Source organism: Pleurodeles waltl, chromosome 9 (assembly GCF_031143425.1).
Source record: "Pleurodeles waltl isolate 20211129_DDA chromosome 9, aPleWal1.hap1.20221129, whole genome shotgun sequence".
NCBI lineage: Eukaryota > Metazoa > Chordata > Amphibia > Caudata > Salamandridae > Pleurodeles > Pleurodeles waltl.
Genome location: NC_090448.1, coordinates 28,428,979 through 28,456,847, shown reverse-complemented (window position 1 = coordinate 28,456,847; position 27,869 = coordinate 28,428,979). Strand labels below are relative to the sequence as shown.

The 27,869-nt window shown below is 44.5% G+C and overlaps 1 protein-coding gene across 5 annotated transcripts in view; it reads right to left on the bottom strand.

The window, feature by feature from the left end:
* LOC138258882 (sodium- and chloride-dependent creatine transporter 1-like) overlaps positions 1 to 27,869 on the bottom strand; it is a 290,710-nt gene that overhangs the window by 80,179 nt on the left and 182,662 nt on the right. For all 5 annotated transcript variants that reach the window (XR_011198597.1, XR_011198598.1, XR_011198595.1 and 2 more), the window contains exon 7: positions 24,283 to 24,386. Coding sequence is in view for 2 of the 5 variants with exons in the window: in XM_069206192.1 (XP_069062293.1) it covers positions 24,283 to 24,386 (104 nt within the window). In the remaining 3 variants the exon portion in view is untranslated. The remainder of the gene's footprint in view (positions 1 to 24,282; positions 24,387 to 27,869) is intronic.

Below are 27,869 nucleotides of genomic sequence, written 5' to 3'. Positions count from 1 at the left end.
AATAAATGTTTGAGCACAGAGTACTGAGGCAGCATATCCTAAAGCCATATTGGTCCTCTTTAATGCATTTATAGCCACTCCCCGCCCGCTCAGCTCACTCTTGCAACTTTCTGCTTTCTCCCTTTGTAATGCTTTTTCACCTTTCTCTTTCCATCATTTCTATGTGTGTCTTTTGCTCCCAGTAAATGCCGGATGCAAAAAAAAAAAAAAAAAAAAAAATGCCGTCCCCAAAAGTAAGTGCTGGTGCCCCCCACCAGCAACAACCAGCTCAAATTAAGCACTTTGAGGGACTTCACCGAATCCTATACTGGGACTGTCACTCAGGGAGTATTAGAGAGCACCTTAAGCTTCAAGCTATATTCTCCTGAAAAGATTGCAGAATATACAGCAACACCACAAGCACCTGGGTAATAATATTTCAGAGAAATTGCTAAAATGACCATTCGTTTGCATTTCTGTCTTGCCAAGTTGGATGCTGTACCTAACTATTTCAGTGTCAGTTCATTACCCTGGGCTGAAATAATCTCTACACTTTTTTACAGTGTTGTAGTATCCTATCATTTCCCCTGCACATGTGGTCAAGTGAAATCTGTTGGAAGGTTTGTCGATCTAGTACTTTTGATGTGCTTTTTCCCCCATATTGTTCCCATTGGTTTTTCCATTTACTTGTTTAAGGATCTTCAGTAATGGTTTTTAGGTTGAGCGTAAGCGTACAACCTCTTGTATACTTTTAAGTATACGTCATCTGTGGGCTTCCAGCTATTGTATTTGTTAGTTGCAGTGTTATTTAAAATCCTTACTTGCTAGTGGTCAGTCATGCCTCTTAGACCCTTCTGTGTGGGAGGTGGCGCCAACTACTGTATAATTAAGCTTTGTCCTGTTTATCTGGTCTGTAGGGGAGTTTTTTTTACTTTATATCCTGCTCATGTCCAGGGAAGTTTCCCTTTTCATTTGCAGAGCATTCTTGTTCCAAGTTTAGCTTAGCTGTAAACAAGATTATAAATCAGGCTGTTATCTTGTTCCTTAGATGGGGCTTCAGGACAAGAACAGATCTTGGCACCATGATCAGCTCAGGTAGGAGAGCGCCGTTTGTACTCGCTGACCAGCTGTCTGCTCTTCGGCAACCGTCCATTCGGGTTGTGTGATGAATGATGAGATTGCCTTTATACATGTCATGATCACTAACCTGGGACTATCTTGCTGACTGCTGTTTATTGGTAGACACACTAAGGATTTTAAGGACAAGAAGTTTAGGGGGTACTGGCTGTGTTCTGAGTGGAATCTACACAGTGTGTTGTTGACCATAGTGCACTTAGTCGTGCTGCTTCTGAGAGTGAACCTTCTCGGGGAATGCAGTAGCATCAGTCAGGGGTTGCGCAAATCATGCAGCTTTGCTCTTCCATGTTGCTTTGGCTCTGAAAGCTAAAATGATTGAAATTCATCTATGGAGTTGTATGCACATTTTCGTCACTATTAACATTGATGGCAGACGTGCGTAACCTGTAACGCGAGACATGCCTCTTAACGTGGGTCAACTTAGCATGAGACTCCTGAGCCACCTTGGGGGTGGATGGACCTCTAGTGTGAAACCCACATACTTCTCCACAGAGCACACTAACAGTGAAGTTCTGTCTATTTCAGTAAGTCCATGTAGACTCATTCGTCAAATTATATTTAATTCCGAAATAGTCTTAGCATATTCGTATGGGCATGGTTGTCCATCCTAAACATAGCTGGCAGGGCACCCCATATCACGTATGAAAGTTTCAGCCCGCCCTAACTTTCAGAACACATCACATGGCTTCCTGGGAGCTGCAGTTTCGTTTATACCACGGCAACTATATGGCGATAGGTCATAGAATGCAACGTGTAGTTGGTTGAAAGGCCAGGACTGGACGATTAGGCACTCTGCACTGTGGATCTTGCTAGGCAGATGTCATAAGCATGCACAGCAAGCGTCTTGTGTCTAATACACAGGTGGAAATGGAACTGTCAGAGGGTGGGATGGTGAACACATTTGCACCTTCTCAGTATTTTTGGCATGCGAGCTTCCAACTCCCCATCCACCTGCTGGTTGCAATCAAAAAGATGGCAGGAACCGAAGGGGGAAAGATCCGGAACAACGCATCCGTAACCACGCCTGCGAACAACGCAAATGCGTGGTTAAGGCAGAGAAAAAGGAAGATCCATCAGGAGAGGCCGCGGTCAGGTAAGTGGGGCTGGGGCAGGGTTGGGGGTAGTTTTTAGGGTTGGGGCGTGAAGGGGTTCAGGTGGTTAGGCTTTTTTTTTTTTAAGGGGCGGGGGTCGAGGTTATTTTAGGGTTGGGGTGGGTCGGGGTAATTTTCTATTTAGGTGGGCTTGGGTTTTTAGGGGCGGGGGTTGAGGTAATTTTCTATTCAGGGCGGGGGGCGGGTTTTAGGGGCGGAGGGGGGGGTTCGCTGTAGTTTTAAGGGCAGGGGTGGGGGGTATCGGGGTATTTTTTGTTAGGTTTTACAGGGGAGGGGGAATCGCAGTTTTAGGGGCGGGGTGTCAGGGTGTTTTTAGGGGTGGGGTGGGGGGGTCAGGGTATTTTTAGTTTTTCAGGGTGGGGGAGATCATGGTAGTTTTAGGGTTTAAAAAAAAAAGTTTTTAGCAGTGGGGGGTCAGGGTAGTTTAGGGGCAGGAGTGGGGGGGAGACGGGGTATTTTTATTTTTTATGGGTGGGGTCAGGGTATTTTTAGTTTTTAGGGGCGGGTTGGGGTAGTTTTAGGGGTAGGGGCCTGGGTAGTTTAGGTTTTAGGGGGGTGGAGAGTTGCAGTAGTTTTAGGGGTGGGGTGTTGGGGTAGTTTAGGTTTTTGGGGGTGGGGAGTTGGGGTAGTTTTAGGGGAGGGGGTCAGTGTATTTTTAGTTTTTAGGAGCAGGTGGGGTATCGGGGTAGTTTTGGGGCAGTGGTCGCAGTGGGGGGGCGGGTTTTTAGGGGTTGGGGTAATTTTTGGTTTATTCTTGGGGGTGGGGGTTGGTTTTAGGGCTCGGGGTGGGGGGGTATCAGGGTAGTTTTTAAAGGTTTTTAAGGAAGGTCGGGGTACTTTTGTTTTTAGGGTGGGGGGTGGCATGAGACAACCACGCATGCCGTTTCCACACATGCCTTTATTAGGCATGCCTTTACAACGAAAAATCGTTGTGAAGGCATGCGTGGTAAAGGTATGCATGGAAACAACGTGGTCGGTGTTCTGACCTCATTGTTCATGCATGTGTGGTTCCATCATACAATCGGCAATTCAAACTGTACCGCGCTAAACACCGGAAGGTGAAGTGATAGGAAAGATCCACAGAGAAACAGACGCATACAAAGTTTGTATTATGTGGTGCATCATGAAATGTGAGGTTGCAGGGGTCATAGAAGAGCTGGTACCCTTTAAAGCATCCATTTTAAAGCAGACAACGCGTGCTCCACCGAATTTCACAAATAGTAAACCACAGGAAATGAGTCCCCCAAAATTTTCTTATAGGAAAGTGTGGAAAACGTAGAGGTTTAGCCGGTGCTTAATTTGTCAAAGAGCCCGGAAGTGCAGAGTGGTAGAATGAAAGGCAGGAGGTAGTAACACGGCTGGCAGCCATAGTATTTGGCTTTGTGCTGTAGCATTTATTTACAAATTAAACTCTGGTTTTAGGGTTTGTGTTTAGGGATTGTTGGTATGGCTATGTTTTACAGTTAGCAAAAATCATTTTAGTTATTAGAATGAGGTGCTTCTTTTTGTGAGCTTTCAATTAGGTGAAAGCTATAAAACCAGACATGAGGTGTGCACAGTTCAGACAGATCTACTCTGTGCTTAATTTGTAAATATAATCATGCTGGTGCCCAAAGCCCGCCTTTTAAACATGCGGCTGCTGCAATTAAATATGGGAATACGGAATACTGAGGCAGCGTAATCCTAAAGCCATCTCGGGCCTCTTCAATCCATTTAAAGTCACTCTCTTCCCCTTCAGCTCACTCTTGCAGCTTTCTGCTTTCTCCCTTTGTGACGCTTTTTCGTTTTTATCTTCCTCCGTCTTTCCCATATGGGTCTTTTTCTCGCAGCAAATGCTTGAGACAGAAGAATAAGCCCGGCCCTCAAAAATAAGTGCCAGTGCCTCGCACCGGAAACCACCGCCTCAAATTAAGCACTGGATCTACTTCATATGCACAGGTTCTAAGTGATTCCATGACATGTGTGACAGCTTTATCCAGGCCTGCCAATTTAGAGAACAGCACTTTGCATACTCAGGTTTGCAGACACGTGTGTTTATGCAGGGCCACTGGAATTATATGGCGAGCGAACAAATGCGAAATGCAGCAAGGTTGACTTAATTATGCATTATGAAAAAGCAATTATGCAGCATAATGCTTCACATTTTGTGACAGCATTACTGCATTATTTGGCTCATGTACACGTCAACACTGCCTCTGCAACGGTTCCACATAATCACTCACATTTCAACACTCAACTACAGCAATTAGCAATTGAAAGGTGAGCAGTCGACTTTTGTGATGGTCCTTCCACTGTGCAGAAGCCTCAGTCACTGCATTTTTAGTAAGTTTTGATCCATCTGAGCTAGATTTTTTTTGGTAAAATCTGTAAATTTTGCAGCAGATGATAGATTATGTGACGAATGCGGCAAATTCATAATTATGCATAAAGCGCGGTGGCCACAGACTCGCATAATTACAATGTCCCTGCATATATGCCAGAAAATACAGGCTACATGTCTTACCAACCCAACTACAATCCTCTAAAAAGCCATAACTTGCTCAAGGTGTCACACATCCAGGTTGAGTTATCTGTTAGTTAATGCCACATATATTTACGTCCCCTTCTGAGGTTGGTGAATTTTGGTAATCGGATCAAAATTCTTTCCTGTATTCTGATATAGACTTACATCAAAAACGTTTATCAGTTGCTGTACTGATATTACTGTTGAAAAAACAGAGGATGATGTTAACAATTTCAAGCAGTACAAGTTTTTAGAAACTCAAACTTTAGTCCCAGCATGTTGGCTCAGGAAAGCCAAATGCACTTCCTGTTAAAGATTAATTAAAGTTTTACACTCACCGTTGGTGACTGTTGCAAAATGCATACCTTGGGACTGCATTAAGTGTGTTTTTGAACTCAAAGATCCTTTTTAAACTCTGAGATATTTTTAGCACGTTGTTCTGGAAATAACATCCATGAGATTATACAGTCACAGCTCCTGCTGGGTTTCAGAAGCAAAAAATAACATGTTTTAAGAAATGCTCCTATTTACAGGGAAGTCCACCTTGTCTGTCCCGCACGGCTGCCAGAAGGAACAGGAAGGAAGGTGAGACATTCTGGAGAGCCGGATCCATGGCTGTCCAGTGACCCTCTCACATGTGACTTTTGCAGACAGAAGTGGCTCTCAAGCACCCTTTTCTACACTCTGGGGGCTTCTACTTTCAGAGGAGTTATGGAAAGGATGGTATCAAAGCTCCCACCATGCATAGTGTTCTAGGCTAAAAAGCCAGGCTTGGCTAAAGGCGTACAGGGTCGGACTGACCTATGGGGCCATCAGGCAGTGCCCGATGGGCTGCTCTCCGAGATCAGTGTGTGGGCCACTTTTGTAGCAGTCTGAGCATGGTTTTTGGCTAGGTGGGTCGGTTCACAAACAAAATTGTATTTATACTTTATTAGTCAGCTAGTATTATTTAATTTTCTAAACAATTGCATACCCTTTGAGTAGGGGTTACGGAACCCCAGGCATTCACCGACCACAGGTTAAGTACCACTGCTGTAACACATTAGAAAGTGCCACTTGGGAGATATGGGACATTTTTTGTGGTGGGGCGAAGGATAGTATCACATAAAAGGTTTGGTGTATATAAAGTTTTCAACAGTAAAAGTTATCAGCGGATTTACATTTCTTGGCTCAAAATGACACGGAACTTGATATCTGTGTGGTCTTCTCACCAGCAGAACAACATCACCAGGTTGTGTTCAGTTATCTTGTCATCTCGGGCCCTCGTAACTTCCACGTGTGGATTGAGATCCACGTTTGGACCTTTCTAAGTCACCCTGTGCTTCCAGCGACCTCTGGGACATCCTGATGCAACCACGCGATTCCTATGTTGTATACATTGCTGTGACACTGTCATGTGCCACCGGAGACCCCTACTTCCTTCTGTGCGGGTTCCCTGTTGTCGGAATGTTAGTCATCTAGTGAATTATCTGTGGGATTCATAGACATCAGATGTGACCCAACTGCACAAGTGATACTCTATGAGGAAGAAGAGGGTCTCTCGGTGTGGTGGCATCTTCGATGGGTGGTGTCTATATCAGAGAGACCAACACTAAGGTAAACTTGACACTATTTGGCCTCCGCCGTACCCATTTACTTTTTGATCTTGCTATAAGAGCCTGGGTTGGTCAATATTTATCTATGAATTTATTGGTTTCTTGTGTCTTTTTTGGGTGAATTGTGTTAGCCAGCCAGCAACTCTGATGGTGGGTGGTGAAAGTGCCATTCTATTGTAATTAGCATGGCAGGTTTAAATTAGGATGCTAAATGGCAACAATTTATTTTTTTCCTGCAGATAGAGGAAGAAGATAAATGGAAGTGCTTTAGTTATATGCAGGGCCACTGGAATGATGTGGGAGGAAAGGACAAAGTTATGAGGCAGGGTTGACCAATGTATGTGTCAGGAAAAGTCCAGTTAGGCATTTACAACGCCAATAGCTCAAACTCTCACAAATGCGAGACCTATTGCATTGCAAATGCTTGTTTTCTTTATGTCTTCAAGTTTGAATATGGAGCAGAACTGAGCGTTCCCTCTTCTTCTGTACCTTCATTATTTGTAGGTGATGTGTGGGTGAAATTTACCTCTTCTTCCTCCTGGGAGACCTGTTCTTACCATTTCTCCTTACTCTGCTGTGCAGTCAGCGATTAGGTTTGAACTCAATACCCTTCCCCTGTACTTGCATTTCATGTCCATGTTTTGCATCTCTGTACATGTCTCTAGCGCCCTCAGCAGCAGAGTCCTAGCTAGCGAAAAAGGCAAAAAAGAAGGAATGCTCTTGTTATACAATTTATCATAGGTCATCAGGGGAAGGAGGATGCATCTTGCATCCAGCTCATACCTATAAAATTATTATTTGCCTGGCTAGCTGGAGTGTTTTACAGTAGTTTGCGTGGCTTTGCTGTTTGCTCTGAGTTCCAAGAACCTTCTGCGTACAGGAAGTTTATAATTAAATTTAACATATCATAGCTGTACATAAATGGATTAGACCTTGTGGCCATTAGAAGACTCCGATACTGTCGGCTAGCAAAGGAGGCACGGGTTGGCGTGCAGCTTGTAATGTGTTGCATGCGGTTTAGAGCAATTATAACTAGGGATCCCAGTTGGATAGTATTTTTTTAAATATATTTCCGTCTGTATTTATCCATATTTACTTTTTGGCCATCTTATTGCTATATATCTACATCTATTTTGTATTTTGAAACAAATGGAAACATAAAATGATATATTTCTGCATTTATTTAACTGATAAACCTGCACTCCTACTTTGATGCTCGTCAGCAAATTAAGGAGCCAAATATAACATAACAATACACCCACAGGATTAATTATAATACTCATTGATGCGTCTGATTTAGAACTGGGCAGTAATGGAACTTTCGTGAAAATTTGGCAGCGGTCCTATTCGTCCACCTCTTGCATCTATCATCTCATTTAGAGGACATGGGGTGGTGAGTTCCTAAAAGTGGATTCGCTCAGGGGGGTCGTCTTCTGGGGCCGGTGACCCATCTGTAACTGTCCCGGTGCTCATCCCCAACCTTGTGCTCCACATAGGGTGGCAGGTGCAGCTTGTAGAAACAGACACTTCACTCTTAACTTGGAAACAGCAATGCTGTTCCTGTTTTCATTTCACAAGGTACTTTCCCATGTATTCCTAAGGAGTATTTTCTTTTTCTAGGATGGTGTGTTTCTGTGGATCTTTTCATGGAACAGATTACTCATGTATAGTGTGACTGTGAAAAGAGTAGCCTCTATGAATTTGTGTGAGTTCAGGTTCTGGGTGGAAATTTATAATGGGCTACGATTGAGAGCTGTGAAGTTCAGGCCGAAAGCAGTGAGACATTTTCACAGTGCCTGTCAGTGGGTCATAAAAAGGGCCACCGGAATTATGTGATTGTGCAGCTGCAGCAATTTTTGCATAATTTTAGATTTTCCACATTTGCCATATAATCATCATGTGCCACATAACCTGCATATCATAACAAAAAAAAAAAATTCTAGCTCAAACAGTTCAAAAGTTACTCAAAAAATGCTGCAACATGTTTTGCCATGCAGCGGAAGGCCTTTTGAAAAGGTTGACTAGTTACATCTTTGTTGCTAATTGCAATATTTGGGTGTTAAACTGGTATTATTGAGGTGCAACCAATGTCCAGACAGTGTTAACACGTTTGAAAATGATAAAATAGTGAGATAATAATATCACAAATTGTGCCATATAATTTGTCTTTTCTTGCCGCATATTTTACTGAACCCTGCTGTTGTGGATTTTGACATGTTGAAAGTTAGGGAACAGTATGTGCAGGAGAGAGAGAAGAGAATGCTGAAGAGTAAAGACATGAGATGAGAGATATGCTGATGGAGGCTTCAGAAATAAATCAGGAGAGTAAAGACTTACATGTTTAACAGAGAGACTACAGGAAAAAGTGGTGTGAAGAGGGGAAACAGATTGATTGAGACACACCGAAAACGACTACCCCTTCCACAGATCTTAGTAATGTTGCGCATCAAATATTTAAATTACTTTCATTCTATACAGATATGGAAAATGTCACTTACCCAGTGTACATCTGTTCGTGGCATATAGTGCTGCAGATTCACATGCTACGCGTATATCGCCATCTAATGTTGGCCTCGGAGTGTTACAAGTTGTTTTTCTTCGAAGAAGCTTTTTTCGAGTCATGGGATCGAGTGACTCCTCCCCTTGGTGATAGTGCTCATGGACATCGACTCCTTTGTTAGATTGTTTTCCCGCAGGAGGGTGAAGTAAGGAGTGAAGAAATGTATATATATATATATATATATATATATAGTAAAGATGTCCATGCAATGTATATGTCACTTACCCAGTGTACATATGTTCGTGGCATGAGACGCTGCAGATTCACATGCTGTGCATTATCCTGCCATCTAGTGTTGGGCTCGGAGTGTTACAAGTTGTTTTTCTTCAAAGAAGTCTTTTCGAATCACAAGACCGAGGGACTCCTCCCTTTCGGCTCCATTGCGCATGGGCGTCGACTCCATCTTAGATTGTTTTCCCCGCAGAGGGTGAGGTAGGAGTTGTGAATATACTAGATGTGCCCATGCAATGGAGTAGGTATGTATGTACATAATGTGTATTAAAATAATTTTTATTTATAAATTTACAATTTTCATTCAGCTAATAACGGCTACAGGCTCCCGGGGAGGTGGGAGGGCGCATGTGAATCTGCAGCGTCTCATGCCACGAACAGATGTACACTGGGTAAGTGACGTTTTCCTTTCGGTGGCATGTGTAGCTGCAGATACACATGCTGTGCATAGACTAATAAGCAGTAATCTCCCCAAAAAGCGGTGGCTTAGCCTGTAGGAGTTGAAGTTGTCTGAAATAATGTTCTTAATACAGCCTGTCCTACTTTGGCTTGTTGTGTTGTTAACACATCTACACAGTAATGCTTCATGAATGTATGAGGCGTAGACCAGGTGGCTGCCTTACAAATTTCTGTCATAGGTATATTCCCCAGAAAAGCCATTGTGCGCCTTTTTTCCTAATGGAATGCGCTCTTGGTGTAATAGGTAGATCTCTTTTTGCTTTAATATAGCAAGTTTGAATACATTTAACTATCCATCTGGCAATGCCTTGTTTGGATATAGGATTACCTGCATGAGGTTTTTGGAAGGCTACGAACAATTGTTTTGTTTTACAAAATTGTTTTGTTCTGTCAATGTAATACATTAGTGCTCTTTTTATGTCTAATGTATGTAAGGCTCTTTCAGCTACTGAGTCTGGTTGTGGAAAGAAGACTGGGAGTTCCACTGTTTGGTTTAGGTGGAATGGCGATATGACCTTTGGTAGGACTTTGGGATTTGTACGGAGAACCACTTTATGTTTATGTATTTGTATAAAGGGTTCTTGTATAGTAAATGCTTGTATCTTACTTACTCTTCTAAGTGATGTGATAGCTATTAGAAAGGCTACTTTCCAAGTTAAGTATTGCATTTCACAAGAGTGCATGGGTTCGAATGGTGGTCCCATGAGTTGTGTTAATACAATATTAACGTTCCACGAAGGTGCTGGTGGTGTTCTTGGGAGTATGATTCTTTTTAGTCCCTCCATAAATGCTTTGATGACTGGGATTCTAAAAAGCGATGTTGAATGTGTAATCTGCAGATAGGCACATATTGCTGTGAGATGTATTTTAATTGAAGAGAATGCTAGCTTAGATTTTTATAAGTGTAATAAGTAGCCTACATTGTCCTTTGCGGAAGCATGTAGTGGTTGAATTTGATTAGTGTGGCAGTAGTAAACAAATCTTTTCCATTTGTTTGCGTAACAATGTCTTGTAGTAGGTTTTCTGGCTTGTTTAATGACCTCCATACATTCTTATGTAAGGTCTAAGTGTCCTTATTCTTAGACTTCAGGAGCCAGATTGCTAGATTGAGTGATGCTGGATTCGGGTGTCTGATCTGTTGTTTGTGTTGCGTTAACAGATCCGGCCTGTTTGGTAATTTGATGTGAGGTACTACTGATAGGTCTAGCAGTGTTGTGTACCACGGTTGGCGAGCCCAGGTTGATGCTATGACTATTAGTTTGAGTCTGTTTTGACTTAGTTTGTTTACCAGATACGGAATGAGTGGGAGAGGGGGAAAAGCGTAAGCAAATATCCCTGACCAACTGATCCATAACGCATTGCCCTTGGATTGAGGGTGTGGGTACCTGGACGCGAAGTTTTGGCATTTTGCGTTTTCTTTTGTTGCGAATAGATTTATTTTTGGTGTTCCCCAGCGTAGGAAGTAATCCTGTAGGATCTGGGGATGAATTTCCCATTTGTGCTTTTAATGCTAGAAACACTGCCAACAGTTCTAACTGGTTTATGTGCAGTTGTTTTTGTTGATTGTCCCATTGTCCCTGAATGCTGTGCTGGTTGAGGTGTACTCCCCACCCTATCACGGAAGAATCTGTTGTGATCACGTCTTGAGGCACTGGGTCTTGGAATGGCCGCCCTTGGTTTAAATTTATAGGGTTCCACCATTGAAGCGAGAAGTGTGTCTGGCGGTCTATCAACACTAGATCTTGGAGTTGACCCTGTGCTTGTGTCCATTGTGTTGCTAGGCACTGTTGTAAGGGCCACATGTGTAATCTCGCGTTTGGGACAATGGCTATGCATGAAGACATCATGCCTAGAAGTTTCATTACAAACCTTACTTGGTAGTGTTGGTTTGGCTGTATGCTTGATGTTATATTTTGGAACGCTTGGACCCTTTGTGGACTTGGAGTGGCAATCGCTTTTTGTGTGTTGAGTGTTGCTCCCAAATATTGTTGTATTTGGGATGGCTGCAGATGTGATTTTTGGTAATTTATAGAAAATCCTAGTTTGTGTAGAGTTTCTAGGAAGTTGGCTCTGTATGCACTATTTCAAAGTAAGGAATAGTATGCACAGAGTTCAAGGGTTCCCCTTAGAGGTAAGATAGTGTCAAAAAGAGATAATACTAATGCTCTATTTTGTGGTAGTGTGGTCGAGCAGTAGGCTTATCAAAGGAGTAGCGTTAAGCATTTGTTGTACATATACAAGCAATAAATGGGAAACACACACTCCGACAATTCCAGGCCAATAGGTTTTTGTATAGAAAAATATATTTTCTTAGTTTATTTTAAGAACCACAGGTTCAAGATTTACATGTAATACTTCAAATGAAAGGTATTGCAGGTAGGTACTTTAGGAACTTTGAATTAGCAAAATAGCATATACAGTTTTCACATAAATGACATATAGCTATTTTAAAACTAGACAGTGCAATTTTCAACAGTTCCTGGGGGAGGTAAGTGTTTGTTAGTTTTTGCAGGTAAGTAAACCACCTATGGGGTTCAAGTTTGGGTCCAAGGTAGCCCACCGTTGGGGGTTCAGAGCAACCCTAAAGTTACCACACCAGCAGCTCAGGGCCGGTCAGGTGCAGAGGTCAAAGTGGTGCCCAAAACGCATAGGCTTCAATGGAAAAGGGGGTGCCCCGGTTCTAGTCTGCCAGCAGGTAAGTACCCGCGTCTTCGGAGGGCAGACCAGGGGGGTTTTGTAGGGCACCAGGGGGGACACAAGTCAGCACAGAAAGTACACCCTCAGCAGCACGGGGGCGGCCGGGTGCAGTGTGCAAACACACGTCAGGTTTCAATGGGAGACCAAGGGGTCTCTTCAGCGATGCAGGCAGGCAAGGGGGGGCTCCTCGGGGTAGCCACCACCTGGGCAAGGGAGAGGGCCTCCTGGGGGTCACTCCTGCACTGGAGTTCTGTTCTTTCAGGTCCTGGGGGCTGCGGGTGCAGAGTCTTTACCAGGCGTCGGGATCTGAGGAGCAGGCAGTCACGGTCAGGGGGAGCCTCGGGATTCCCTCTGCAGGCGTCGCTGGGGGGGTTCAGGGGGAGCAACTCTGGCTACTCATGGTTTCGCAGTCGCCGGGGAGTCCTCCCTGAAGTGTTTGTTCTCCACAAGTCGAGCCGGGGGCGTCGGATGCAGAGTAGCAAGTCTCACGCTTCCGGCGGGAAAGCAGGTTGTTTTAAAGTTGCTCCTTTGTTACAAAGTTGCAGTCTTGGGTGAACAGACCCGCTGTCCTCGGGAGTTCTTGGTCCTTCTAGAGCAGGGCAGTCCTCTGAGGATTCAGAGGTCGCTGGTCTCTGGGGAAAGCGTCGCTGGAGCAGTGTCTTTAGAAGTGGGGAGACAGGCCGGTAGAGCTGGGGCCAAAGCAGTTGGTGCCTCCGTCTTCTCTGCAGGGTTTTTCAGCTTAGCAGTCCTCTTCTTCTTAGGTTGCAGGAATCTGAGTTCCTAGGTTCTGGGGAGCCCTTAAATACTAAATTTAAGGGCGTGTTTAGGTCTGGGGGGTTAGCAGCCAATGGCAACTAGCCCTAAGGGTGGGTACACCCTCTTTGTGCCTCCTCCCAAGGGGAGGGGGGCACATTGCTATCCCTATTGGGGGAAACCTCCATCTGCAAGATGGAGGATTTCTAAAAGTCAGAGTCACCTCAGCTCAGGTTGCCTTAGGGGCTGTCCTGACTGGCCAGTGACGACTCCTTGTTTTTCTCATTATCTCCTCCGGCCTTGCCGCCAAAAGTGGGGCCGTGGCCGGAGGGGGCGGGCAACTCCACTAGCTGGAGTGCCCTGTGGTGCTGTAACAAAGGGGGTGAGCCTTTGAGGCTCACGCCAGGTGTTACAGTTCCTGCAGGGGGAGGTGTGAAGCACCTCCATCCAGTACAGGCTTTGTTACTAGCCACAGAGTGACAAAGGCACTCTCCCCATGTGGCCAGCAACATGTCTCTAGTGTGGCAGGCTGCTAAAACCAGTCAGCCTACACGGATAGTCGGTTAAGGTTTCAGGGGCACCTCTAAGGTGCCCTCTGGGGTGTATGTCACAATAAAATGTACACTGGCATCAGTGTGCATTTATTGTGCTGAGAAGTTTGATACCAAACTTCCCAGTTTTCAGTGTAGCCATTATGGTGCTGTGGAGTTCGTGTTTGACAGACTCCCAGACCATATACTCTTATGGCTACCCTGCACTTACAATGTCTAGGGTTTTGCTTAGACACTGTAGGGGCACAGTGCTCATGCACTGGTGCCCTCACCTATAGTATAGTGCACCCTGCCTTAGGGCTGTAAGGCCTGCTAGAGGGGTGACTTATCTATACTGCATAGGCAGTGAGAGGCTGGCATGGCACCCTGAGGGGAGTGCCGTGTCGACTTAGTCTTTTTATCCCCACTAGCACACAAAAGCTGGCAAGCAGTGTGTCTGTGCTGAGTGAGGGGTCCCCAGGGTGGCATAAGATATGCTGCAGCCCTTAGAGACCTTCCCTGGCATCAGGGCCCTTGGTACCAGGGGTACCAGTTACAAGGGACTTACCTGGACGCCAGGGTGTGCCAATTGTGGAAACAAAGGTACAGGTTAGGGAAAGAACACTGGTGCTGGGGCCTGATTAGCAGGCCTCAGCACACTTTCAAATCAAAACTTAGCATCAGCAAAGGCAAAAAGTCAGGGGGTAACCATGCCAAGGAGGCATTTCCTTACAATCACGTATTGAGGCACTGGGTCTTGGAATGGCTGCCCTTGGTTTAAATTTATAGGGTTCCACCATTGAAGCGAGAAGTGTGTCTGGCGGTCTATCAACACTAGATCTTGGAGTTGACCCTGTGCTTGTGTCCATTGTTTTGCTAGGCACTGTTGTAAGGGCCGCATGTGTAATCTCGCGTTTGGGACAATGGCTATGCATGAAGACATCATGCCTAGAAGTTTCATTACAAACCTTACTTGGTAGTGTTGGTTTGGCTGTATGCTTGATGTTATATTTTGGAATGCTTGGACCCTTTGTGGACTTGGAGTGGCAATCGCTTTTTGTGTGTTGAGTGTTGCTCCCAAGTATTGTTGTATTTGGGATGGCTGCAGATGTGATTTTTGGTAATTTATAGAAAATCCTAGTTTGTGTAGAGTTTCTATAACCTATTGCGTGTGAAGAAGACACTGTTGTTGAGTGCTGGTTTTTATTAGCCAGTCGTCTAAGTATGGGAATACGTGCATGTACTGTCTCCTTATGTGAGCGGCTACTACTGCAAGGCATTTTGTGAATACCCTCGGGGCTGTTGTTATCCCAAACGGTAACACTTTGAATTGATAGTGTATTACAAACCTTAAGTATTTTCTGTGAGAAGGATGGATGGGTATGTGAAAGTAGGCATCCTTGAGATCCAACGTTGACATGTAATCCTCCTTTTTTAGTAAGGGAACCACGTCTTGAAGTGTTACCATGTGGAAGTGATCGGACTTGATGAAGAGGTTCAGTGTTCTGCGGTCTAATATAGGTCTTAACGTTTTGTCCTTCTTTGGAATTAGGAAATATAGTGAGTAGACGCCTGTTCCTTTCTGATGGTTGGGTACTAACTCTATTGCTTGTTTTTGTAATAGTGCTTGGACCTCTAGATGTAATAGGTCTAAGTGTTGTTTGGACATATTGTGTGCCCTTGGGGGCACATCTGGCGGGAAACTTGTGAATTCTATGCAATAACCATGTTGGATAATGGCTAGGACCCATGCGTCCGTAGTTATGCATGTCCAGTTGTGGTAGTATGCAGTAAGTCTCCCCTCCACTGGTGTGAAGTGTTGGGGTTTTGTGACATTGAAGTCACTGTTTGGTTTGACTTGTCTTAGGTATCTGGAACTTTCCCCTTCCTCTTGGGAATTGTCCACCTCTATATGAGCCACGAAACCCTCCTCTCTGGTATTGTCCCTGATAGGTGGGTCTGGTTTGCGAGGTGGAAGGCTCTGGCGTTTGCATTCGAAACCCCCCTCTAAATTGTGGCTTTCTAAATGTGCCTCTGCCCTGTGGGGAGTAGAGCGCGCCCATGGCTTTGGCCGAGTCCGAGTCCTTCTTTAATTTTTCAATTGCTGTGTCCACTTCCGGCCCAAACAATTGTTCCTGGTTAAAAGGCATGTTCAACACTGCTTGTTGGATTTCTGGCTTGAATCCAGAGCTTCGTAACCATGCATGCCTGCGAATGGTTACCGCAGTGTTGACCCTTCGTGCTGCCGTGTCTGCCGAGTCCAATGCGGACCTTATTTGGTTGTTGGATATTGCTTTTCCTTCTTCCACAACCTGTTGGGCACGTTTCTGGTGTTCTCTGGGCAAGTGTTGTATAATGTGTTGCATCTCGTCCCAGTGTGCCCTGTCGTAGCGAGCAAGTAGGGCTTGTGAGTTTGCGATCCGCCATTGATTGGCTGCCTGTGCTGCCACTCGTTTGCCCGCTGCATCAAACTTCCTACTTTCCTTGTCAGGCGGTGGAGCGTCTGACGATTGAGAGTTTGCCCTCTTTCTTGCTGCTCCTACAACCACCGAGTCTGGTGTAAGTTGCTGTGTTATAAACACAGGGTCCGTTGGGGGAGGCTTGTATTTTTTCTCCAGCCTAGGCGCGATAGCCCTTCCTTTAACTGGCTCCTGGAATACCTGTTTTGCGTGCTTGAGCATGCCCGGGAGCATTGGCAGACTCTGGCAGGAAGTGTGGGTGGATGCCAAGGTGTTTAATAGGAAATCATCCTCTATTGGTTCTGAGTGCATTGCTACATTGTGGAACGTAGCTGCCCTGGATAGTACCTGCGTATATGCAGTACTGTCCTCTGGAGGTGACGGCCTTGTTGGGTAACAATCTGGGCTGTTGTCTGATACTGGTGCATCGTATGAGTCCCATGCATCCGGATCATCCTGCGTCATCCCTGTATGCGTAGGTGACTGCATTGGAGGTGTTCTTACCGGGGACAGCTGTGGTGAGTGTAGTGGGGAAGGTTGTGGAGAAAACCTTGGAGGTGGGGTTTTATCTCTGGCTATCTTTGCCTTTGGCCGCATTTCTGACTCATGAAATGCCAGCTTTCTTTTGGTTTTGATTGGAGGAAGAGTTTGTATTTTTCCAGTCTCTTTCTGGATATGCAACCTCCTTTGCGTATGGTCTGGTTCCACCATACTTATTTCCTGCTCAAATCTGTGTTTCATGCATTTGGCTGGAAAGTCCTTGCTCTTCTGTGTAAGAGCTTCTTTTCGGCTCCAAAGGCGCCTTTTTCGGTACCGATGCTTCCGATAAAGACTTTTTCGGTTCAGACGTTACTTTTCTCACCTTGGGTGAGTCGAATTCTCGGTGTCGAGATCGTTCGGTGCCTGAATCTCGACCGGAGTCAGATGTCTTCGGCAATTCTTTGGCCTTTTTCGGTGCAGATGTTTGGTCACCTTCTTTTCGATGGGTTAAGCCATGGCCTGCTGGCGGTGGCATCCCCTTGGCCTTAACGATCTTTGTGTGAGTTTTGGACAGGGCAGTTTTACTCACTGTTTTCTGCATCGTCGTGGGTCGCTCACTTTCAGATTCGTCAGTCCGTCCCCTGGATGGAAATTCTTTCCTCCTCCTCGACGTAGAGTTGTTCTCTCGGTGTCGACGCCATTTGTAGTCTTCTCGCTCTTCGATCACATAGGGTCTTTTTTGATCGAAACGCCCAACAGGCCTCACAAGTATCCTCCCTGTGTTCTGGTGATAAACACAGATTACAGACCAAGTGTTGGTCTGTATAAGGATACTTCGAGTGTCACTTCGGACAGAAGCGGAAGGGGGTCCGGTCCATTAGTTTCGTCGATGGATGTGGTCGGGCCGACCAGGCCCCGCTGAAGAGCGGAAGCCCCGAAGGTCCGCCAGAGCGCTTCTGCTATCGGTGTCGATATGCTAACACTGAACCGGTACAGAGCGCGAACAATACCGTCGAATTTGATATTTAGCTAACTTTCCCGATTCAAAATACGGAGCGAAGAGGAAGACGTCCGAACCCGATGGCGGAAAGAAAACAATCTAAGATGGAGCCGACGCCCATGCGCAATGGAGCCGAAAGGGAGGAGTCCCTCAGTCTCGTGACTCGAAAAGACTTCTTTGAAGAAAAACAACTTGTAACACTCCGAGCCCAACACTAGATGGCAGGATAATCCACAGCATGTGTATCTGCAGCTACACATGCCACCGAACACATATTTACATAATAAAATACAACGGCTACAAGTTTCCGGGGAGGAGGGAGGGCGCATGTGAATCTGCAGCACTACATGCCACGAACAGATGTACACTGGGTAAGTGACATTTTCCGTTCTATGGCATGTGCAGCTGCAGATGCACATGCTGTGCATAGAATGAAAAGCAGTCCCTCTCCCAAGTAAGCAGTGGCTAGCCGGTAGGAGTTGAAGTAGTTTGAAATAGTGTTTTAAGCACTACTTGACCGACATTTGATTGTTGTCGAGATAACACATCCACACAGTAGTGTTTAGTAAAAGTGTGTGGTGTGGACCATGGGGCTGCTTTACATAGGTCTGCCATTGGTATATTTCCCAAGAATGCCTTTGAAGCTCCTTTCTTTCTTGTTGAATGCGCTTTAGGAGTTACAAATAGTTGCCTTTTAGCTTTAAGATAGCAAGTTTGAATGCACTTTACTATCCATCTGGCCAATCCTTGTTTGGAAATGGGATTACCTTTATGAGGTTGTTGGAAAGCCACAAAAAGTTGTTGACATTTCCTAAAATCTTTTGTTCCGTCAATATAATACATGAGAGCTCTTAAGATCAAGAGTGTGGAGAGCTCTTTCAGCAACTGAACGTGGCTGTGGAAAGAAGACTGGCAATTCCACTGACTGATTAATGTGAAATGGTGAAACCACTTTGGGTAAAAATGTTGGATTTGTCCCAAGTACTATTTTGTGTTCGTGTACTTGGAAGAAGGGTTCTTCTAAAGTGAATGCTTGAATTTCACTAACTCTTCTTAAGTAATTGCTACTAGGAAAGCAATCTTCCACAAGAGAAACTAAAGAGGGCACGAATACATGGGTTCAAAAGATGGACCCATAAGTCTTGTGAGCACAATGTTACGATTCCATGCATGAGCCTATGGAACTGTAGGTGGAATAACTCTTAAGACCTTCCATCAAAGCTTTAATGACAGGAATTCAAAACAGAGAGTTATGCTGTATGTTTTGGAGGTAGGCTGATATTGCTGTTAAATGAATTTTAAATAGATGAATATGCAAGATGTGCTTTCTGTAAATAAAGCAAATATACAATATCCTGTATTGATGCTTTAAGTGGATCAATGTTTTTAGGTTGGCAGTAATATACAAAATGTTTCCATTTAGTTGCGTAGCACTGCCTGTTTGTAGGTTTATGTGCTTGTTTTAGAATGTCCATACATTCTGGTGGAAGCTGTCGATATCCAAATCCTATGACCTCAGGAGCTAAATTGCTAGGTTGAGCATACTGGGATTGGGACGCCCGATCTGACCTTTGTTTTGAATCAATAGGTCTGGTCTGTTTGGGAGCTTGTGATGTAGTTCTACCGACAGATCCAGTAGTGTTGTGTACCAATGTTGACGTGCCCACGTGGGAGCTATGAGTATCATAGTGAGGGAAGGGTGACGAATCTTGTTGACCAGAAACTGAATTTATGGGAGAGGGGGAAAAACATAAGCAAATATCCCTGACCAATTGATCCATAGAGCATTGCCCTTGGATTGAGGGTGTGGGTATCTGGACGTGAAGTTTTGGCATTTTGGGTTTTCGCTTGTTGTGAAAAGGTCTATGTTTGGTGTTCCCCACATCTGAAAGTAATGTTGAATTACTTGTGGGTGAATCTCCCATTTGTGTATTTGTTGCTGCGGCCTGCTCAAGAGGTCTGATAGCTGGTTGTGTATCCCTGGGATGTATTCCGCTAGCAGGTGAATGTGCTTGTGAATTGCCCATTTCCAAATTGTTTGTACTAGAAGTGACAATTGGGATGAATGTGTCCCACCCCCCCGTTTTTCAAGATACTACATTGTTGTCATGTTGCCTGTCCTTATTAAGACTGTTTTGTTTATAATCTGTGGTTGGAATGCTTTGATGGCTAAGAACACTGCCAGCAGTTCTAAGTGGTTGGTGTGGTAAGTTTGCTGGATTGAGTCCCATTGTAAGATGGGCTCCCCAACCTGTCATTGATAAATCTGTGGTGATTATGGTCTGTGGCACAGGGTCCTGAAATGGCCGCCCTTTTGATAAGTTGGAGTGATTCCACCACTGCAGAGATTTGTAAGTTTGGTGGTCCAACAACACTAGATCGTGAAGTTGACCCTGTGCCTGAGACACTGCTGTAGGGGTCTCATGTTTAGACATGCATTGGGCACTATTGCTATGCTGGATGCCATCATTCCCAAAAGCTTCATGACAAACCTTACTATGTAAGTTTGATTGACCTGCAATTGGGATACGAGTGTGTGAAACACTTGGATTTGTTGTAGATTTGGGTAGGCTAAAGCTGAGTGTTCAGAATTGCTCCTAGATAAGGTTGAATTTGCGCTGGCTGAAGGTGAGATTTCTGGTAATTGATTGTGAAACCTAACTTGTGTAGGGTATCTACTGTGTATTGCGTGTGCCGCTGACAGTTTTGAATGGTGCTGGCTTTTATTAACCAGTTCTCTAGATGAGGAAAGACATGTATGCACTGTCTTCTGAGGTATGTCGCAACAACTGCTAGACATTTTTTTGAGTACCCTTGGTGCTGTTGTTACTCCAAGGGGTAGTACTTTGAATTGATAGTGCTTGCCCACTATCACAAACCTTAAATACGTGCGGTGTGCTGGATGTATAGGAATGTGGAAGTAAACATCCTTTAGGTCTAATGCCATCATGTTATTTTGTTTTTGTAATAAGGGAACGACGTCCTGTAAAGTGACCATGTGGAAATGCTCTGACAGGATATTGATTTAGAAGTCTGAGATCAAGAATTGGTCTGGGAGTGCCATCCTTTTTTGGTATGAGGAAGTATAAAGAATATACTCCTGTCCCTTGCTGACTGATGGAAACCATTTCTATTGCACCCTCGAGTAGAAGAGATTTGACCTCTTGCAGGGCAATGTGTTCAAGAGAAAGCCGGTGTGATCCGGGTGGAATGTTTGGTGGAGTGGAGATTAGTTCTAGACAATACCCATTGCGGACAGTTGACAGTACCCATTGACCTGTTGTAATTTGTTGCAAGTGAGGATGGAAATATTGCCGTCTTCCTCCCACAGGAAATGTATGTGTCTGGGGGGTGCAGGGAAAGTCACTGCTTTGATGAGGTAGAGGCACCTCTTGCGGTAGGAGATTTACCTCTGGATCTGAAATCGTGTCCTCTATAAGAGCCCCTGAAAGATCCCCTGGGATAATTTTGTTGTCCCTGTTTTTGTTGGGATGTAGAGGCCTCTGAAGTTTGTGGCTTAAAACCTCCTCTAAATTGAGGTTTGTGAAATGAGCCCCGAAAGGTGTTGTATAAAGGGCTTCCATGGCCTTTGCTGTCTCAGAGTCCTTTTTTAATTTATCAATGGCTGTGTCCACCTCCGGTCCACAGAGTTACTGCTTACTAAAAGGCATGTAAAGGACCGCTTGTTGTATTTCAGGCTTAAAGCCTGAGGAGCTCAACCAAGCATGTCTTCCAATTGTGGTGCTAGTGTTTATTTCTATCAGCTGCGTCTAGTGCTGATCTGATCTGATTACTGGCAATGGCTTGTCCCTCTTCCACTACCTGCTGTGCCCTTTTCTGGTGTTCCTTTGGGAGGTATTGCAGGAACTCCTGCATCTCATCCCAATGTGCCCTGTCCTACCTAGCTAAAAGAGCTTGGGGATTAGCAATGCACCACTGATTTGCAGCCTGAGTTGCTACCCTTTTGCCTGCTGCATCGAATTTGCAGCTTTCTTTATCAGGGGGACGAGCGTCCCCTGTGTACTGGCTATTTGCCTGTTTTCTGGCTGCACTGACTAAAATGGAATCTAGTGATAACTCCTGTGATATGAAAACTGGATCGGTTGGTGCTGGTTTATATTTTTGATCTATTCTTGGTGTTAACACCCTGGCCTTGACTGGCTCTAACAATATCATCAGTGTGTTTGAACATACCAGGCAGCATTGGCATATATTGGTATTGTTTGTGAGTTGAGGAAAGAGTGTTGAATAGAAGCTCCTCTTCCAGTAGCTTAGAGTGCAGCTGTACATTATGATAGGGGGCTGCTCTGGAAATGACCTGATTCTAGGCTGTGGTATCCTCAGGTGGAGATGGTCTTGTAGGATACAAATCAGGATCAGAGTCATACATGTCCCATGGATCCACGTTATAAATACTATCACCTATATAGTCCCCATGTGACGAAGCATGAGATTGTGTGTGTGAAGTTGGTGGTGGTGGAGTGTGAGGTGGTGGAGAAGGAAAGAAGGCGAATGTGGTGGAGAAAGCTGAATAGTCTTTGGCTTTTCCTTGTGTTTACATATTTTCGCCAGTGAAGGGTCAGCATCTAAACTCTCCTGGAATGCTTATTTCCTCTTTGTAATTGGAGGAGGAGAAGCAATCTTTCCAGCCTCTTTCTGGATTTGAATCCTCCTTTGTTTTTGGTCCACGACCTCAAGAGTGGGTCTAATGTCAGACTCATCTCCCTCCTGTTCTGAAGATGAAACCTGTTTTCTGCCTGTTAATGAATGCTCCAAAAGCTTGGTGGCAGCATGCTTTATATGGGCCAAAAAAGTGGTCTGAGCAGTAGGGGAAAGTGTTTTCAGCTCCGAGGATGGGATTCAATGTTTCGACTCCGAACAGGAGCGTGGATGTTTCGGCTCTGATGTGGTATGAAGCCGACTCGGTTCTGAAGTGAAAGCCTCCAGCTTTTGACTGGACGCCAAAACAGGCATGACAGTCTTGTTGGGAGTGAGTCTTGGCCTTTTTCGGCACCGAACCAGAGGGTCAGTCAACGATTTGTTGTTTTCGGGTTGAACCATGGCTAGCAAGCAGTTGTATACCCAAGGCCTTCTGTGATTTTTTTAGTTTGCTGGGAAGGTGCTGGTGTACTCGCGTACTGCACCGCAGGGAGTACCTGGCTGTCCTCATCTGAATCCTGGCCAGAGTCTCGACTGGAGGCTGCAGTCTGTGCGTGTTCCTCACCAAAGATGTCGGGCGTTTGCTCTGTGGACTTCGATGCCATCTCCAACCGCCTTGCTCTTCGATCTCGTAAGGTCTTCTTTGATCGAAAGGACCAACGTGCCTCGCAGGTCTCTTCTTGGTGGTCTGGAGAAAGGCAGAAGTTGCACACCGAATGCTGGTTGGTGTAGGGGAACTTGGCGTGGCACCGAGGACAGAATCGAAATGGAGTCGGATCCATGAGCCTATGACGCAGTAGGCCCGAGAAGGGTGCGGGTGCCCAAAAGGGCATTTATTCGAACCTGATGCTACAATCGGATCGAGTGTAGTCCGAAACCACGTTAGAAAACTATTCTAACATTAAGAAAAAGGGAAGAAAAGTTCAGATAGTACCGAACCGAAAGTACCAGAGTGAGAGGGAACACGTCCGAACCAGACGGCAGAAAGAAAACAATCTAACAAAGGAGTCTATGCCCATGTGCACTATCACCGAGAGGAGGAGTCACTCGATCCAGTGGCTTGAAAAAAAGCTTCTTAGAAGAAAAACAACTCAGAGCCCAACATTAGATGGCGATATATGCACAGCATGTGTATCTGCAGCTACACATGCCATTGAACATACATATACATATATATATATATTTATTGCATGTGCCAATCTTCTAATTGCAAGTTATCTGTGGCCCTACCAGTGTCATTTGTAACCCTTTCTGTGTCCCCTAAAAATTACTTTCAGAGACACTCAATGGAGGACCATGTGGCCCAAGTACCCACAAGAATGTGTCTTTGTGGGATATTACTTTTGTTTGAGGATTGACCTTGGAGAGAACACACATGCCAACAGGCCCTTCAAATGGACTGATGATCTGCCATTGCAGATTTCTTTTTCCCCCCCAAAGTCGCTCTCCCTTTGGAGGTTTGAAGCCTCTTCAGGGAAAATGTCTGCCTTTTGAACGGACAGTAATCAGTGCAGCAGGCCAACCTCACTCCAAATTACCTCAAGGGCCTCAGCATAATACCTAATATTTTGTTTTTAACGATTTACCTGTACTTTTCAGTCTATTTTTAGTTTGGACCATGACATGTGCAGCTTTATGTTATATGATAGAAAATGTAAATGCGATCAGACTGTGCGCTCCTGGAACTACAAGCCCGTCATCCAGAAACAACCCCTTCTTCACAACAGGTCAAGAAAGTGCAACTTCAGCCAAGTTAAAATCTACAATACTTTATTTTAAGAAGGGTTCTGAAGATCAACAAGCTGCATAAGAGAACTTTCAAAGTGCTTTTTAAATGTCATAAGGGCACAAAAAATGGTTATAGCTTTGGGGCAGGTAGACAGGTCTGAATTTACACGCACAAAACCATAGAAATTCAGCTATTAAAGTTATTTCAAGTAACTATAACCGTGCCCTAAGGCAATTATAACTCGCACCCTCACCAGTCACAGCTAATTACCCCATATATTAAATCAGTCATGACATCTTCAATGGCATCATTGATATTATCACTGCAATATTTACAATAAAATTATTGATGAGAAAACTGGACATTACAAGTACCCTCGCCCCTTGTATGACCGCCTACCTGTAGCAGTTGTTGTTGAACCGGTTGTAGCTCCCCAAAGCTGTCAGTGCACCCAGGCCAATTGCATAAGAGAAGAATATCTGGGTCCCAGCGTCGATCCAGACCTGGCAAAATATTGAGATGTTATTCAAATGAAGCCATTTCTGGGCCTTGTAGCAAAGCCTCAGTGTAAAGTGGAACATCAAAATGCCCTAGGTAACCAATCTTCAGTGCACAGAGGTGAAACCTCATTCATGGACTACAGATACATCAGCTGTGTCTGTGAAAGGCTGATAAGGCTAGGTCAGACTCATGCATCAGGCTCTGCCCCAGCTCTAATAGCCATATGGAGATCATAGCCTTGTGAAACCTCCAGATTCAACTATGATCAAGCCTACCTCTATAAGCCAACATGACACCATATGGCCATACCCCACCCCAAATAAATGGGGACAAAGTTGTTCTGCCCACCGGTGCGCAGATGGGGCAATTAACCCGATCCACTCCCCACGGGGGCAAAAAGCCTACTAGATGCCAGGGAATAAAAAAAAAAAAAAAAAAATAGTGGGGTAGTGGCTCCCAACCAGTATGGGCATGGTTATGCCCCACCCCAACTGAAGGGGGTAACAGTGTTTCAGCTCCCCCTACACACTAAAAGATATTATCCCAATGGCAAGCAAGAGGACATTTGATTATTTTGTGTTTTGAATTACATTTGGGCGTGCCATGAGAGCTTGGCTAACTCTCAATCGTCCCCCTTGGAATGGTGAGGTCTGCACTTTCTGGACTTTGGGACGCTGCCATCTAGAAAAATCTACTAGACCTAGACACATCTGAAAACTAAACATCTGGGTGAGTCCAGGGTGGTGTGCTTCACATGCACCCGCAACATTTTCTTACCCACAATGCCCTGCAAACCTCCAACTTTGCTTGAAATCACACATTTTCCCCACATTTTTGTGATGGAACCTTCCGGAATCTGCAGGAATCCACAACATTTCTACCACCCAGCAATGTTGCATCTATAGTGATAAACATTCTGCCCCACTTCTCAGCCTAAAAACATTTTTTTTCAAACTGCCCTTTTGGACCGGCTTTGGTTCCCCCTCAATTTCAACATGTTTTTGGCTCCTCCCTGTCACAGGCACTTGGCCCACCTACACAAGTGAGGTATGATTTTTATTGGCAGACTGAGGGGAACGTTGGGTGGTAGGACATTTGTGCTGGTGCTGCGATCCCACACAGAAATGTGGGAAAAATGTGATTTTGTAGCTAAATTGTAGGTTTGCTGAAGATTCTTAGTAAGACTGAGGGGGATCCACGCAAGTCACACCTCCCTACACTCCCTCGGGCGTCTAGTTTTCAGAAATGTCTGGATTTAGTAAGTTTCCCTAGATGGCTACTGAACCCAGGACCAAAAACGCAGGTTCTCACCCTCCCCCTGAAAAATCACATAGTTTTGTAATTGATAATGTTGATGTGTCCATGTAGTGTTTTGGGGCAATTCCTGTTGTGGCCACTAAGCCTACCCACACAAGTGAGGTACCATTTTCATCGGGAGACTTGGAGGAAAACAGAAGAGAAGGACAAGTATTATTGCCCCTTGTCTTTTGTAGTGAATCCTAGTTTGTTTTAATGGGATAACAGGAATTAGCTTGCAGACTCGTGCTCCCGTCACCTAGTGACTTAACCTACTTAGCTTGCTCTGTCTTAGACCATTTATTTAATTAATTGTTCTAAGATGGCAGCCTTGTTTACAATTGGGCCCTTTTTGTTTAGAGTTATGTTATCAGTGTCACCTCGCTAAGGCGTCAAATCAAGCGACAAAGACAAACAAACTGTAGGTGCTCACATTAGACATTACCATCCCAAGCATGCAGCGCTATCCATTGTTTGGGAACAACCTACATCAGGGGTACAAGCAAATCTGTATAAATAAATCACACTTTAGACAGATAATCAGAGGGACTCCTACCAGATGCGATCGCTGCTATTGATGCTACACGTCGCCTTGACGCTGACCTGGACTTCGTGTCCCTTCGAAGTCTGAGCTAGAGACCTCATTCCAAGGTAACAAGGGTTGGGGGCTCTTTTCAGGGACATGGCACTGGCAGATTAGGTTTAACATACCAAGCTCTCCTTTAGGTAAATGGTTAGGCCTATCGAGATAGGGTATTAGGACATATTACACACTTCATGTCTTTTTGTATCATTGCGAGATGGTGGGGGTCTTTATAATAATGACTCTTGTTTTTACCATTCTGTTTCTTGCACTGTTCATTATCTTAATCATTGCAGCCCATGCAATTTATCGCAGATTGCAGTGGTGTTAAATAAAAATTATTGAAACTTTACTGCATCTTCGTTATTGCCTGTGTTTGATTGAGACGTGATGTATCTGTGAGAAAAGGGTCATCTCTGTTCAACCACGACACTCCCTGAGATGTCATACTCTTGAGTCCATGCGTAAAGGCTGCCACGAATCACCGTTAACTGTTTGGGTTTTGGTGAGGTGCTGCTAGTGAGCCCGAAGGGTTGGAACCAAAGTTGCGACTTGTTGTAGGATAGGCATAGTCACCTACAAACATAAGTACGGTCATCCTTAAACCAGCAGTCTTGCTTAGAGCAAGAGTCCAATTACGACAGTTTCTCTAAATTCTTTCCTTCCCAATGTAAGGCAGTGTGTAAAAAAGAAGTCTCTTTGAGAAATGCCCTGTAATTCACATGCTAGTATGGGGACCCCAGAATTCAGAGATGTACAAATAACCACTGCTTCTCAACACCTTATCTTGTGCTCATTTTGGAAATACAAAGGTTTCCTTGATAACCATCTTTCACTCTCTATATATTTCACCAAATGAATGATTGAACCCGGTATAGAATGAAAACCCATTGCAAGGTGCAGCTCATTTATTGGCTCTGGGTACCTAGGGTTCTTGATGAACCTAAAAGCCCTATATATCCCCACAACCAGAAGAGTCCAGCAGAAGTAACGGTACATTGCTTTAAAAAATCTGCCATACATGCAAAATGTTACAGAAGAAAACGTGGGCAGAAATGGCTCTTTTTTCACCTCAATTTTAAACAAATTTTGTTAGCTGTTACTTTCTGTAGGAAAACCTTGAAGAATCTACACAAATGACCCCTTGCTGAATTCAGAGTTCTGTCTACTTTTCAGAAATGTTTAGCTCTCTGGGATCCAGCATTGGTTTCACACCCATTGCTATCACTAACTGGAAGGAGGCTGAAAGCACAAATTTTTTAAAAATGGGGTATGTCCCAGTAAAATGCCAAAATTGTGTTGAAAAATTTGATTTTCTGATTCAAGTCTGCCTGTTCCTGAAAGCTGGGAAGATTGTGATTTTCAGCACCACAAACTCTTTGTTGATGCCATTTTCAGGGGGAAAAACACAAGCGTTCTTCTGCAGCTCTTGATTCCCATAAAAAAAACAACCAAAAAAAACACAATTACATTTTAGCTGTATTTTGGCTGGTTTCTTGGTCTCCTCCAGGAGAGCCCACAAACTCTGGATACTTCCAAGAATCCCTAGGATGTTTTGAAAAAAAAAAGATGCAAATTTGGCACGGGTAGCTTATGTGGACAAAAA